The sequence below is a fragment of the Scyliorhinus torazame genome, chromosome 8 (assembly GCF_047496885.1).
Source record: "Scyliorhinus torazame isolate Kashiwa2021f chromosome 8, sScyTor2.1, whole genome shotgun sequence".
Taxonomy (NCBI): Eukaryota; Metazoa; Chordata; class Chondrichthyes; order Carcharhiniformes; family Scyliorhinidae; genus Scyliorhinus; species Scyliorhinus torazame.
In genome coordinates this window covers 155,497,736-155,513,642 of record NC_092714.1, presented here as the reverse complement: position 1 = coordinate 155,513,642, position 15,907 = coordinate 155,497,736, and the positions used below count along the sequence as shown (strand labels likewise).

At 48.3% G+C, this 15,907-nt stretch overlaps 1 protein-coding gene across 4 annotated transcripts in view; it reads right to left on the bottom strand.

Annotated features, from left to right (window-relative positions):
• Nucleotides 1–15,907, bottom strand: part of ppef1 (protein phosphatase, EF-hand calcium binding domain 1) — a 275,391-nt gene that overhangs the window by 86,874 nt on the left and 172,610 nt on the right. For all 4 annotated transcript variants that reach the window (XM_072514414.1, XM_072514417.1, XM_072514415.1 and 1 more), the window contains one exon: nucleotides 14,513–14,688. In XM_072514414.1, the coding sequence (XP_072370515.1) occupies nucleotides 14,513–14,688 (176 nt within the window). The remainder of the gene's footprint in view (nucleotides 1–14,512; nucleotides 14,689–15,907) is intronic.

The window sequence follows — 15,907 nt, the reverse complement described above, 5'->3', positions numbered from 1 at the left end:
CCTTAAGGGGGAGGGGGAGCAGCCCCAAGTCGTGGTCCACATTGGCACTAACGACATAGGTAGGAAAGGGGACAAGGATGTCAGGCAGGCTTTCAGGGAGCTAGGATGGAAGCTCAGAACTAGAACAAACAGAGTTGTTATCTCTGGGTTGTTGCCCGTGCCACGTGATAGTGAGATGAGGAATAGGGAGAGAGAGCATTTAAACACGTGGCTACAGGGATGGTGCAGGCGGGAGGGATTCAGATTTCTGGATAACTGGGGCTCTTTCTGGGGAAGGTGGGACCTCTAGAGACAGGATGGTCTACATCTGAACCTGAGGGGCACAAATATCCTGGGGGGGAGATTTGTTAGTGCTCTTTGGGGGGGTTTAAACTAATGCAGCAGGGGCATGGGAACCTGGATTGTAGTTTTAGGGTAAGGGAGAATGAGAGTATAGAGGTCAGGAGCACAGATTTGACGTCGCAGGAGGGGGCCAGTGTTCAGGTAGGTGGTTTGAAGTGTGTCTACTTCAATGCCAGGAGTATACGAAACAAGGTAGGGGAACTGGCAGCATGGGTTGGTACCTGGGACTTCGATGTTGTGGCCATTTCGGAGACATGGATAGAGCAGGGACAGGAATGGATGTTGCAGGTTCCGGGGTTTAGGTGTTTTAGTAAGCTCAGAGAAGGAGGCAAAAGAGGGGGAGGTGTGGCGCTGCTAGTCAAGAGCAGTATTACGGTGGCGGAGAGGATGCTAGATGGGGACTCTTCTTCCGAGGTAGTATGGGCTGAAGTTAGAAACAGGAAAGGAGAGGTCACCCTGTTGGGAGTTTTTTATAGGTCTCCCTAATAGTTCTAGGGATGTAGAGGAAAGGATGGCGAAGATGATTCTGGATATGAGCGAAAGTAACAGGGTAGTTATTATGGGAGACTTTAACTTTCCAAATATTGACTGGAAAAGATATAGTTCGAGTACAATAGATGGGTCGTTTTTTGTACAGTGTGTGCAGGAGGGTTTCCTGAAACAATATGTTGACAGGCCAACAAGAGGCGAGGCCACGTTGGATTTGGTTTTGGGTAATGAACCAGGCCAGGTGTTGGATTTGGAGGTAGGAGAGCACTTTGGGGACAGTGACCACAATTCGGTGACATTTACGTTAATGATGGAAAGGGATAAGTATACACCGCAGGGCAAGAGTTATAGCTGGGGGAAGGGCAATTATGATGCCATTAGACGTGACTTGGGGGGGATAAGGTGGAGAAGTAGGCTGCAAGTGTTGGGCACACTGGATAAGTGGGGCTTGTTCAAGGATCAGCTACTGCGTGTTCTTGATAAGTATGTACCGGTCAGACAGGGAGGAAGGCGTCGAGCGAGGGAACCGTGGTTTACCAAGGAAGTGGAATCTCTTGTTAAGAGGAAGAAGGAGGCCTATGTGAAGATGAAGTGTGAAGTTTCGGTTGGGGCGATGGATAGTTACAAGGTAGCGAGGAAGGATCTAAAGAGAGAGCTAAGACGAGCAAGGAGGGGACATGAGAAGTATTTGGCAGGAAGGATCAAGGAAAACCCAAAAGCTTTCTATAGGTATGTCAGGAATAAGCGAATGACTAGGGAAAGAGTAGGACCAGTCAAGGACAGGGATGGGAAATTGTGTGTGGAGTCTGAAGAGATAGGCGAGATACTAAATGAATATTTTTCGTCAGTATTCACTCAGGAAAAAGATAATGTTGTGGAGGAGAATGCTGAGCCCCAGGCTAATAGAATAGATGGCATTGAGGTACGTAGGGAAGAGGTGTTGGCAATTCTGGACAGGCTGAAAATAGATAAGTCCCCGGGACCTGATGGGATTTATCCTAGGATTCTCTGGGAGGCCAGGGAAGAGATTGCTGGACCTCTGGCTTTGATTTTTATGTCATCATTGGCTACAGGAATAGTGCCAGAGGACTGGAGGACAGCAAATGTGGTCCCTTTGTTCAAAAAGGGGAGCAGAGACAACCCCGGCAACTATAGACCGGTGAGCCTCACGTCTGTAGTGGGTAAAGTCTTGGAGGGGATTATAAGAGACAAGATTTATAATCATCTAGATAGGAATAATATGATCAGGGATAGTCAGCATGGCTTTGTGAAGGGTAGGTCATGCCTCACAAACCTTATTGAGTTCTTTGAGAAGGTGACTGAACAGGTAGACGAGGGTAGAGCAGTTGATGTGGTGTATATGGATTTCAGCAAAGCGTTTGATAAGGTTCCCCACGGTAGGCTATTGCAAAAAATACGGAGGCTGGGGATTGAGGGTGATTTAGAGATGTGGATCAGAAATTGGCTAGCTGAAAGAAGACAGAGGGTGGTGGTTGATGGGAAATGTTCAGAATGGAGTACAGTCACAAGTGGAGTACCACAAGGATCTGTTCTGGGGCCGTTGCTGTTTGTCATTTTTATCAATGACCTAGAGGAAGGCGCAGAAGGGTGGGTGAGTAAATTTGCAGACGATACTAAAGTCGGTGGTGTTGTCGATAGTGTGGAAGGATGTAGCAGGTTACAGAGGGATATAGATAAGCTGCAGAGCTGGGCTGAGAGGTGGCAAATGGAGTTTAATGTAGAGAAGTGTGAGGTGATTCACTTTGGAAGGAATAACAGGAACGCGGAATATTTGGCTAATGGTAAAGTTCTTGAAAGTGTGGATGAGCAGAGGGATCCAGGTGTCCATGTACATAGATCCCTGAAAGTTGCCACCCAGGTTGATAGGGTTGTGAAGAAGGCCTATGGAGTGTTGGCCTTTATTGGTAGAGGGATTGAGTTCCGGAGTCGGGAGGTCATGTTGCAGCTGTACAGAACTCTGGTACGGCCGCATTTGGAGTATTGCGTACAGTTCTGGTCACCGCATTATAGGAAGGACGTGGAGGCTTTGGAGCGGGTGCAGAGGAGATTTACCAGGATGTTGCCTGGTATGGAGGGAAAATCTTATGAGGAAAGGCTGATGGACTTGAGGTTGTTTTCGTTGGAGAGAAGAAGGTTAAGAGGAGACTTAATAGAGGCATACAAAATGATCAGGGGGTTGGATAGGGTGGACAGTGAGAGCCTTCTCCCGCGGATGGATATGGCTGGCACGAGGGGACATAACTTTAAACTGAGGGGTAATAGATATAGGACAGAGGTCAGAGGTAGGTTCTTTACGCAAAGAGTAGTGAGGCCGTGGAATGCCCTACCTGCTACAGTAGTGAACTCGCCAACATTGAGGGCATTTAAAAGTTTATTGGATAAACATATGGATGATAATGGCATAGTGTAGGTTAGATGGCTTTTGTTTCGGTGCAACATCGTGGGCCGAAGGGCCTGTACTGTTCTATGTTCTATGTTCTATGTTCTAATGTTCAGAATGGGGAACTTCAAACAAAGAACAAAGAACAAAGAAAAGTACAGCACAGGAACAGGCCCTTCGGCCCTCCAAGCCCGTGCCGACCATGCTGCCTGACTAAACTACAATCTTCTACACTTCCTGGGTCCGTATCTCTCTATTCCCATCCTATTCATGTATTTGTCAAGATGCCACTTAAATGTCACTATCGCCCCTGCTTCCACCACCTCCTCCGGTAGCGAGTTCCAGGCACCCACTACCCTCTGTGTAAAAAACTTGCCTCGTACATCTACTCTAAACCTTGCCCCTCACAGCTTAAACCTATGCCCCCTAGTAATTGACCCCTCTACCCTGGGGAAAAGCCTCTGACTATCCACTCTGTCTATGCCCCTCATAATTTTGTAGACCTCTATCTGGTCGCCCCTCAACCTCCGTCGTTCCAGTGAGAACAAACCGAGTTTACTCAACCTCTCCTCATAGCTAATGCCCTCCATACCAGGCAACATTCTGCTAAATCTCTTCTGCACCCTCTCCAAAGCCTTCACATCCTTCTGGTAGTGTGGCGACCAGAATTGAACACTATACTCCAAGTGTGGCCTAACTAAGGTTCTATACAGCTGCAACATGACTTGCCAATTCTTATACTCAATGCCCCGGCCAATGAACGCAAGCTCAACCTCAATGTCCATCACCAAGAGTAGCACCACCAGAGACCAAGCTGGCTGGGTGCTAAAGGACATAGCTGCTCGACTGGGACTGTGGCACGTGGTGAGGGAACCAACAAGAGGGGAAAACATACTTGACCTAATTCTCACCAAACTGTCTGCCGCATATGCCTCTGTCCATGACAGTATGGGTAGGTATGGCTACTGCCCAGTCCTTGTGGAGACACAATCTTCACATTAACGATACTTTAGTAAATCACGGGGAGTCAAGCGAGTAAAAGACATTGATTTATACAACAAGTATAGACATGAGACCCGGTTAAACCTCACCGGGTACTCTCTCTCTCTCTCTCTCTGCGTCAGTCAGTTCCACACTGACCGACCATTTATTTAAGTACGGGTAACCTACACCGCCCCTAGCAGGGGTGCCCGTTCTCCCCGAGGAGCACATGAAAGACAATCATTCTCACACCTTATGTCCCATGCTGGTTATTGAACACTCCCCTTCAAAGTCCGAAGACCCCCTCGAAGGACGATGATGAGGTGAAGATGACAAAGTTGCCAAAATCGGTGAAGAAGAATCGGAGAAGCACTCGCTGGATGACGAAGCTGTTTCGGCTCCGGCAGGTTGCCGTTGCGCGGTAAAGCAGGCTCGGCCGGCTTGTATCTCACCAGCGAATGACGTTTCAGACAGGGACACCTGAGTAGATAATTGGCCAAATGTAGCGGAATCACAATGTCAGTATTGGCGACCCCAGTCGTTGGCGTCTCCATGTCGGAGTCTGAGGACAGGACATCTGGCATGTCGGCGTTGTACAAAAACGGGGAGCCGGATAGGCTGACTGGCAACGGAACCGGAGTATCCAGGGCAGATCTCTTTCAGGGTACCACACGGAGGACAGACCTTCGGGAGAGGATATGGTCCAGATGTCACCACAAAAGCTGCCCACGAACATGAACCTGATAAGACACAGAGCCGATTGATGGACGACAACCCCAGAGAGCCAACGAGCGCCATCAGCAAAGTTATAAACTCAGACCGCATCGTCAGGTGTGAAGTGTTGAAGAGGTCGACGTCGGCCGGGCAACACCCCTACGGTTCATGGTTACGGTGCACCTCAACGCCAATATCAGGTAGCAGAAACACAATCGTGTCTTAAGCCGGAGACCCATTAACATGGGTAGGGGCCACCTCAGTCACCACTGAGGAGTGGTCCTGCACGAAAACAGGAATCTTGCCAGCCGGGTATCCGGACATGGCAAATCCCATTGCGCTTTGTAAAAGCAGCAAATACTCGCTCGTAAACAAGGCTCCACAATCGGTGATATAGAACATAGAACATTGAAAATACAGCACAGAACAGGCCCTTCGGCCCACGATGTTGTGCCGAACCTTTGTCCTAGATTAATCATAGATTATCATTGAATTTACAGTGCAGAAGGAGGCCATTCGGCCCTTTGAGTCTGCACCGGCTCCTGGAAAGAGCACCCTACCCAAACTCAACACCTCCACCCAACACTAAGGGCAATTTTGGACATTAAGGGCAATTTATCATTGGCCAATTCACCTAACCTGCACATCTTTGGACTGTGGGAGGAAACCGGAGCACCCGGAGGAAACCCACGCAGACACGGGGAGGACGTGCAGACTCCGCACAGACAGTGACCCAAGCCGGAATCGAACCTGGGACCCTGGAGCTGTGAAGCATTGTGCTATCCACAATGCTACCGTGCTGCCCTTAAGAACAAATAAATCTACACTATATCATTTTACTGTAATCCATGTACCTATCCAATAGCTGCTTGAAGGTGCCTAATGTTTCCGACTCAACTACTTCCACAGGCAGTGCATTCCATGCCCCCACTACTCTCTGGGTAAAGAACCTACCTCTGATATCCCTCCTATAACTTCCACCTTTCGCCTTAAATTTATGTCCCCTTGTAATGGCTTGTTCCACCCGGGGAAAAAGTCTCTGACTGTCTACTCTATCTAGTCCCCTGATCATCTTATAAACCTCTATCAAGTCGCCCCTCATCCTTCTCCGTTCTAATGAGAGAAGGCCTAGCACCCTCAACCTTTCCTCGTAAGACCTACTCTCCATTCCAGGCAACATCCTGGTAAATCTTCTTTGCACCTTTTCCAAAGCTTCCACATCCTTCCTAAAATGAGGCGACCAGAACTGTACACAGTACTCCAAATGTGGCCTTACCAAAGTTTTGTACAGATGCATCATCACCTCACGGCTCTTAAATTCAATCCCTCTGTTAATGAACGCGAGCACACCATAGGCCTTCTTCACAGCTCTATCCACTTGAGTGGCAACTTTCAAAGATGTATGAACATAGACCCAAAGATCTCTCTGCTCCTCCACATTGCCAAGAACTCTACCGTTAACCCTGTATTCCGCATTCATATTTGTCCTTCCAAAATGGACAACCTCACACTTTTCAGGATTAAACTCCATCTGCCACTTCTTAGCCCAGCTCTGCATCCTATCTATGTCTCTTTGCACCCGACAACAGCCCTCCTCACTATCCACAAGTCCACCAATCTTCGTATCGTCTGCAAATTTACTGACCCACCCTTCAACTCCCTCATCCAAGTCATTAATGAAAATCACAAACAGCAGAGGACCCAGAACTGATCCCTGCGGTACGCCACTGGTAACTGGGATCCAGGCTGAATATTTACCATCCACCACCACTCTCTGACTTCTATCGGTTAGCCAGTTCGTTATCCAACTGGCCAAATTTCCCACTATCCCATGCCTCCTTACTTTCTGCATAAGCCTACCATGGGGAACCTTATCAAATGCCTTACTAAAATCCATGTACACTACATCCACTGCTTTACCTTCATCCACATGCTTGGTCACCTCCTCAAAGAATTCAATAAGACTTGTAAGGCAAGACCTACCCCTCACAAATCCGTGCTGACTATCCATAATCAAGCAGTGTCTTTCCAGATGCTCAGAAATCCTATCCCTCAGTACCCTTTCCATTACTTTGCCTACCACCGAAGTAAGACTAACTGGCCTGTAATTCCCAGGGTTATCCCTAGTCCCTTTTTTGAACAGGGGCACGACATTCGCCACTCTCCAATCCCCTGGTACCACCCCTGTTGACAGTGAGGACGAAAAGATCATTGCCAACAGCTCTGCAATTTCATCTCTTGCTTCCCATAGAATCCTTGGATATATCCCGTCAGGCCCGGGGGACTTGTCTATCCTCAAGTTTTTCAAAATGCCCAACACATCTTCCTTCCTAACAAGTATTTCCTCGAGCTTACCAATCTGTTTCACACTGTCCTCTCCAACAATATCGCCCCTCTCATTTGTAAATACAGAAGAAAAGTACTCGTTCAAGACCTCTCCTATCTCTTCAGACTCAATACACAATCTCCCGCTACTGTCCTTGATCGGACCTACCCTCGCTCTAGTCATTCTCATATTTCTCACATATGTGTAAAAGGCCTTGGGGTTTTCCTTGATCCTACCCGCCAAAGATTGTTCATGCCCTCTCTTAGCTCTCCTAATCCCTTTCTTCAGTTCCCTCCTGGCTATCTTGTATCCCTCCAATGCCCTGTCTGAACCTTGTTTCCTCAGCCTTTCATAAGTCTCCTTTTTCCTCTTAACAAGACATTCAACCTCTCTTGTCAACCATGGTTCCCTCACTCGACCATCTCTTCCTTGCCTGACAGGGACATACATATCAAGGACACGTAGGACCTGTTCCTTGAACAAGTTCCACATTTCACTTGTGTCCTTCCCTGACAGCCTATGTTCCCAACTTATGCACTTCAATTCTTGTCTGACAACATCGTATTTACCCTTCCCCCAATTGTAAACCTTGCCCTGTTGCACGTACCTATCCCACTCCATTACTAAAGTGAAAGTCACAGAATTGTGGTCACTATCTCCAAAATGCTCCCCCACTAACAAATCTATTACTTGCCCTGGTTCATTACCCAGTACTAAATCCAATATTGCCCCTCCTCTGGTCGGACAATCTACATACTGTGTTAGAAAAGCTTCCTGGACACACTGCACAAACACCACCCCATCCAAACTATTTGATCTAAAGAGTTTCCACTCAATATTTGGGAAGTTAAAGTCACCCATGACTACTACCCTATGACTTCTGCACCTTTCCAAAATCTGTTTCCCAATCTGTTCCTCCACATCTCTGTTACTATTGGGGGGCCTATAGAAAACTCCTAACAAGGTGACTGCTCATTTCCTATTTCTGACTTCAACCCATACTACCTCAATAGGGTGATACTCCTCGAACTGCCTTTCTGCAGCTGTTATACTATCTCTAATTAATAATGCCACCCCCCCACCTCTTTTACCACCCTCCCTAATCTTATTGAAACATCTATAACCAGGGACCTCCAACAACCATTTCTGCCCCTCTTCTATCCAAGTTTTCGTGATGGCCACCACATCGTAGTCCCAAGTACCGATCCATGCCTTATGTTCACCCACCTTATTCCTGATGCTTCTCGCGTTGAAGTATACACACTTCAACCCATCTCCGTACCTGCAAGTACTCTCCTTTGTCAGTGTTCCCTTCCCCACTGCCTCACTACATGCTTTGGCGTCCTGAATATCGGCTACCTTAGTTGCTGGACTACAAATCCGGTTCCCATTCCCCTGCCAAATTAGTTTAAACCCTCCCGAAGAGTACTAGAAAACCTCCCTCCCAGGATATTGGTGCCCCTCTGGTTCAGATGCAACCCGTCCTGCTTGTACAGGTCCCACCTTCCCCAGAATGCGCTCCAATTATCCAAATACCTGAAGCCCTCCCTCCTACACCATTCCTGCAGCCACGTGTTCAGCTGCACTCTCTCCCTATTCCTAGCCTCGCTATCACGTGGCACCGGCAACAAACCAGAGATGACAACTCTGTCTGTCCTGGCTTTTAACTTCCAGCCTAACTCCCTAAACTTGTTTATTACCTCCACACCCCTTTTCCTACCTATGTCGTTGGTACCAATGTGCACCACGACTTCTGGCTGCTCACCCTCCCCCTTAAGGATCCTGAACACACGATCCGAGACATCCCTGGCCCTGGCACCCGGGAGGCAACATACCTTCCGGGAGTCTCGCTCGCGACCACAGAATCTCCTATCTATTCCCCTAACCATTGAATCTCCTACAACTATTGCTTTTCTATTCTCCCCCCTTCCCTTCTGAGCCCCAGAGCCAGACTCAGTGCCAGAGACCTGGCCACTAGGGCCTTCCCCCGGTAGGTCATCCCCCCCAACAGCATCCAAAATGGTATACTTGTTTTGAAGGGGAACGGCCACGAGGGATCCCTGCACTGTCTGCCTGTTTGTTTTTTTCCCCCTGACTGTAACCCAGCTATTCTTGTCCTGTACCTTGGGTGTGGTTACCTCCTTGTAACTCTCCTCAATCACCCCCTCTGCCTCCCGGATGATCCGAAGTTCATCCAGCTTCAGCTCCAGTTCCCTAACACGGTCTTTGAGGAGCTGGAGTTGGGTGCACTTCCCGCAGGTATAGTCAGCGGGGACACCGGTGGTATCCCTCACCACCCACATCCTACAGGAGGAGCATGCAACTGGCCTAGCCTCCATCCCTTCTTACCTGACAGAATATAGCTGCCCTGTGGACTAACTAGATCTCCGCCCTCCGACTCTGCTCCCAGTCAGCTACACTTTCTGTAAACTCCTGGCTCTCTTCGCACTCTTTGCGGAAATGTCGGAAACAAAATGAAAGGAGCACCTTACTCCCTCCTCACCTAACTCCCTCGGTCACCAAGCTCTTACTATAGCACTCAAAAAGCACCAAATTCAGCACTCAATACAAACAAAGTCTGCACTGTAGGGGATCACTTTTATACTGTGAATCTAGCCTCTGAAAACTGGCCTAATCCAATTAACTAATTAACAAGCTCCAGCTGCAAGTGCCTACAAGTAGAAGCCTGTTTAAAGCTTATTGAAAATTCACCTTCTTCTAAACCAAATAGCAACATTTAAGTTAATTAACTAAATAAAAGAAAGACTAAACTTTAGATAAAAATGAAGCCTTATACTCCCTCGGTCACCAAACCCTTACTATAGCACTCAAAAAGCACCAAATGCAGCACTCAGTGCAATGAATTTGAGCAACCTGGGAATGCCATGGACCGAAAAAGAATGCAGGTGCTCCACGGTCACCCAGGACGTCATCTTGTGGCCCCCCAGTCACTTTTAGTGGATGTTCATCAGAATCAGAAACATTGATCCCAAAAAAGGACTGGCGATGTCCACATAGATACGAGCCCAAGGGTGGCCTGGGCATTCCCAGGGATGTAGTGGCACGGCCGCTGGGAGTTTTTGGTCCTCCTGATGTGGGCAGCGCTGGGCCAATGCATCGATAACTGCGTCCAATCCTGGGGCCACCAAAGATGGCTTCTGACCAACATCTTCATCTTGGGAACGCCAGGGTGCCCTGCATTAAGGTCCTTAAAAACCAAAGCCTGCCCTTTTTCAGAGACGATGACCCTCGAGCCCCACGAGAGGATACCGTCCTCCACGGTCAGTTCAGACAACTTGGAGGAAAACACCTTCAACTCCCCTGATAGCTATTGCTATTGTCCACTGTACAACACCAAGTGACGCACCTTAGTCAGCACAGGGTCAGTCTGCGTCCAATCACGGACACAGGAAGCAGTCACAGGCAAAGAGTCCATGAGGTTAAGGATCGCAATGACCGGGATGGATGGGTCAGCTGCCACGACTGGTAGGGGAAGATGACTCAATTAGTGGCCCTGGACGGTGTTCAAAAGAGTAATCATGCGGGAGGCAAACACAATCGAACGGTCAGGGCCGTCACCCATCCCATTGGACAGGGCAGCCCCGGTGACATACGGTGAGGCGTCACACGTCACATACAAAGGCGTCGCCGAAATAAGTCAGCATCCCCGAAGAGGATAATTGCTGCTTTGCCGTCTTAAAGGCTGCCGCCTGGGCTGCACCCCAAACCGAGGCCGGCGCTTCTTCAAACAAAAATGGAGGGGGGCCAGGACGGTAGCCAGGTTCGGAATGAACCTCCCATAGTTGTTTGTCAGCACCAAAAAGGAACAGAGCTCCGTGGCATCACATGGTGCGAGGGCCAGCTTTATCACCTGGAAATTATCCCCACCAGGTGTAGCTCTACGCGATCGACCCTGTAGCCCAAATACACGACCTGATTTGCATGAAAGATGCATTTCACTCTTAATTTAATAATCTTTATTGTCACATGTAGTATATTAACACTGCAATGAAGTTACTGTGAAAAGCCCCCAGTCGCCACAGTCCGGCCCTGTACGGGTACACAGAGGGAGAATTCAGAATGTCCAATTCACCTAACAGCACATCTTTTGGGCTTAGTGGGAGGAAACCAGAGCACCCGGAGGAAACCCACGGAGGAGACACGGGGGGAACGTGCAGACTCCGCACAGAGAGTGACCCAGCCGGGAATCGAACCTGGGACCCTGGTGCTGTGAAGCCACAGTGCTAACCACTGTGCTATCGTGCTACCCTCTGGGCAGGCAGATGGCATATTCAGAGCACTGCCTCGAGAGTCTGCAGCTGCTTCTCCTCCGAGGCACCTGTGATCAGGATGTCACCTAGATAGACAGCAACGAGTGCCAAACCGCACAAGAAGCCCTCCATCACAAGCTGAAACACTGCACATGCTGAAGACACGTCAAACGGAAGCTGGGTGTGCTCGAACAGACCTGTGTGTGTTGATAGTCACATACATCCTCGAGGCTTCATCCAACCATAGCTGCAAGTAAGCGTTGTTCATATGAAGCTTACTGAACGTCGATCCACCAGCCAACGAGACGTATAGATTCTCTATCCTGGGCAGCGGGTAATGGTCGAACCGAGAAGCTGTGTTCACTGTTAACTTATAATCATCACAAAGGCGAACCGTCTGATCCAGTTTCAGCACCGGGAACACCGGCACTGTCCAGTCAGCGAAGCACACGGTCGGATGATCCCCAAACTTTCCAATCATTGAAGCTCGGTCTTGACCTTCCCAATGATGGTGTAAGGGACCGGGCAGCCCAAGAATATCAGGCTGGGCCTCCGGGTCCACCTGGATAGTACCACGGCTCCCTTAATGGTACTGAGGCCCTGCCAAAACACTTTTGGGAAACTTGCTCAGCTCCGAGCATAAGCCCCCCCATCCCCACTTGGATGATATATTGCCAATCAATTTTCAAGTGGCGCAGCAAATCACGGCTCAACAAGTTAGGGCCATCGCCCCGTACAACGATGAGGGGAAGATACAGGGGCTGACTGCAGTACACCACTGGAGCGAGCGTCGACACCACCATATTTAAATGTTCACCCACATATGTGGCTAGTCGAACTGCCGTATCCACAGATAACAAGGTACTCACTCACTACTTGATCTGGTCAAAGGTGTGCTGCACCACTACCGATACCGCCACTCCTGCGTCCAACTCCATCGGAATAAATGTCCATTGACCTGTATTGGAATACTGATCGGGGCTGTACAGGACACCGACACACAATTGAGATGCATCTCGGCCTCATCCTCAGCCTCTTCTGGGTCATCCAAATATAAGGCCTTACCATGAGGCTGATGCCCGCCACAACCGGGTGCCTGGAGACCGGGTGCCTGGGGAGCTGTCCCATCAATATAACGAGCTGGTCAAATGGTACTGTGTCAAGCGCCACTGGAAACATGAGGTCCCGGATCACTCCAAATATGTGCGCTCTACAGGCTGTCAGCAGAATTATGGTCTGGCCTTCGTTTTCCGTGATGTTACTGTCTCTGCTTCCGCTCTGCGTAATGATTCCAGGTCTCCATACCAGGATCAAAAGCATCCAAATGCCAAACTGAGGCATCGTGAATCACCCAGTTTGCAGCGTGGTCCAAAAAAATATATACAACGTGAGGAGGCAGCTCAGCTGAATAATAATCTTTATTATTGTCACAAGTAGACTTACATTAACACTGCAATGAAGTTACTGTGAAAATCCCCTAGTCGTCACATTCCGGCGCCTGTTCGGGTACACAGAGGGAGAATTCAGAATATCCAATTTACCTGCCAGCATGTCTTTTATAACTTGTGGGAGGAGACCGGAGCACCCGGAGGAAACCCATGGAGGAGACACAGGGAGAACATGCAGACTCCGCACAGTCAGTGACCCAAGTCGGGAATCAAACCTGGGACCCTGGCACTGTGGAACAACAGTGCTAACCACTGTAATAGGTTGCATGTCAATGGCTCCAGGTTTACCCTCGTCGCCAGTTTAGTAAGACACGGGGAGTCCAGCGAGTAAAAGTAACAGACATTTATTTAAACAACAAGTATATACATGAGACCTGGTTAAACATCACTGGGTTTCTCTCTCTCTCTCTGTCGGTCGGTTCCAGATTGGCCAACCTTTTATACAAATTCGGGTAAGCTATCCCGCCCCTAGCGGGGGAGCTCATACTCCTTGAGGAGCACAGGGAAAACGATCATCCTAACACTGCATGTCCTGTGCTGGTTATTACAGAGACCCTCCATCATGTCATGCAGCACAACCACCATGCCAAATGGGATAGGTTTTGAAAAGATCTAACAGCCCAGAACGGCATCCATGATGGGCTGTGAGCCATCAGCAGCAGCAGAATTGTATTCAACCACAATCTGTAACTTCATAGCCCGGCATGTCCCCCACTCTACCATTACCGCCAAGCCAGGGGATCACCCCGGTTCAATGAACTAGGGGCTTTGAAAAGGGGCTTTTCACAGTAACTTCATTGAAGCCTACTTGTGACAATAAGCGATTATTATTATTATTATTATTATGAAGAATGCCAGGAGCAGCACCAGGCATACTGAAAAATTAAGTGTCAACCTGTTGAAGTTACAACCACGTGAATGATGGTGGACAATGGAACAACTCACTAGAGAAGGAGGCTCCACAAATATCCCCATCCTCAATGATGGAAGGGCCCAGAACACCAGTGCAAAAGACAAGGCTGAAGAATGTGCAACCATATTCAGACAGAAGTACCGATTGGATGATCCATATTAGCCTCCTCCAAAGATCCCCCAGCAGCACAGATGCCAAACTTCGACTAATTCCACATCATGTGAAGAAATGACACCTGACAATGTGGAAAATTGCCCAGGTATGTCCTTCCACAAAAATCTGAATAAATTCAGCCTGGCCAATTACCGTCCCATCAGTCTCCTCTCAACCATCAGCAAAGTGGTGGAAAGTTCCATCAACAGGCCAACTCCATGAGTGAGGGCTGGATCTAAAAGACTTATTCCGTACAGGGTGAGGGGCAATGGTCCTCTATTGTAAATAATGTCAGCATACTTTACCCTTTTAGGCAGTACGCATTGGACCACATTGGACATGGGGAGGACAGGCTTACAGCCCATTACAGTGTGTGTTGTGTTGTATTTCACAATTATTCCACATGTGTGTTGTGAGTGACAGCGTTCATGGCAGAAGCCAGTCTTACCCTGAAATTATTATACAATGACTCACTTGCTGTTGTTTAAATGCTTTAAGCAAAGCATTGGCATCCATAGCTGTGAGAGGGAAAGAGAGTCGTGGCCCCGTGTAGGAATCAGGAACTTTGACGCTTTTATATTCAGGCATTTTTTCAGTCTCTGAATTATCACACGTCTGCCCTGCTGAATTTAACAGCTGGGAAAGCAAGTCTGGAAAAGAAAAGTGTACAATGGGATAAGACAACAAATCATAGAATCATAGCAAAGTTACAGCACAGAAGGAGGCTATTTGGCCCATCTTGTCCATGCCAGCCTGAGGACACCAAGGTGCCCTTACTAATCCCACTTTCCTGAACCCAGTCCATGGCTCTGCATTTTAGAGCACTTGAGGTGCAGATCCGGGTACCTTTTGAAAGAGTTTAAGGTCTCTGCCTCCACCACCAACTCGGGCAGTGAATTCCAGACTCCCACTACCCTCTGTGTAAAAACGTTCTTCCTCATGTCCCCTCTACACCTTCTGCCACTTATCCTGAATCTATGTCCTCTGGTTCTAGAATTCTCCACCAAGGGAAATAATTTTATCCTGTCCACTCTATCTCTTCCCCTCATAATTTGGTACACCTTAATTAAGTCACTCTCAGCCTTCTTTGTTCAAAGGAAAATAACCCCAATCTCTCCTCGTAGCCACACTTTTCTAGCCCTGGCAACATTCCTGTAAACCTCCTCAGCACTCTCTCCAGAGCAATAACGTCCTTCCTGTAATGTGGTGACCAGAACTTCACACAATATTCCAGTTGTGGCCTCACCAGTATTTTATACAATTCCAACATTATATTCTATATCTCCGCCCATGAAGGAGAGCATTCCATGTGCTTTCTTCACAAACTTGTCTATTTGAACTGCTGCCTTTAGGGACCTGTACACCTGGATGCCAAGATCTCTCAATTCATCTACCTTTTTAGTATATTCTCATTTATTGTGTACTCACTATAACTGTTTTACCTCCTCAAATGCATGATGAATGAAAATCGCTTATTGTCACAAGTAGGCTTCAAATGAAGTTACTGTGAAAAGCCCCTAGTCGCCACATTCCGGCACCTGTTCGGGGAGGCTGTTACGGGAATTGAACCGTGCTGCTGGCCTGCCTTGGTCTGCTTTCAAAGCCAGCGATTTAGCCCTGTGCTAAACAGCCCAATCTCACACTTCTCAGTGTAAATTCGATCTGCCATTTTATCGCTCACTCCACCAATCCATCTGTATTATTTTGGAGATTGTAGCTAACCTCTACACTGTCCACCACTCGGCCAACCTTTGTGTCCTCTGCAAATTTCCCAATTGTGCTCCCCACATTCACGTCCAAATCGGTAATATATAACACAACCAGTCAGAGTCCCAACACTGAGCTCTGTGGAACACCACGTGAAACAAC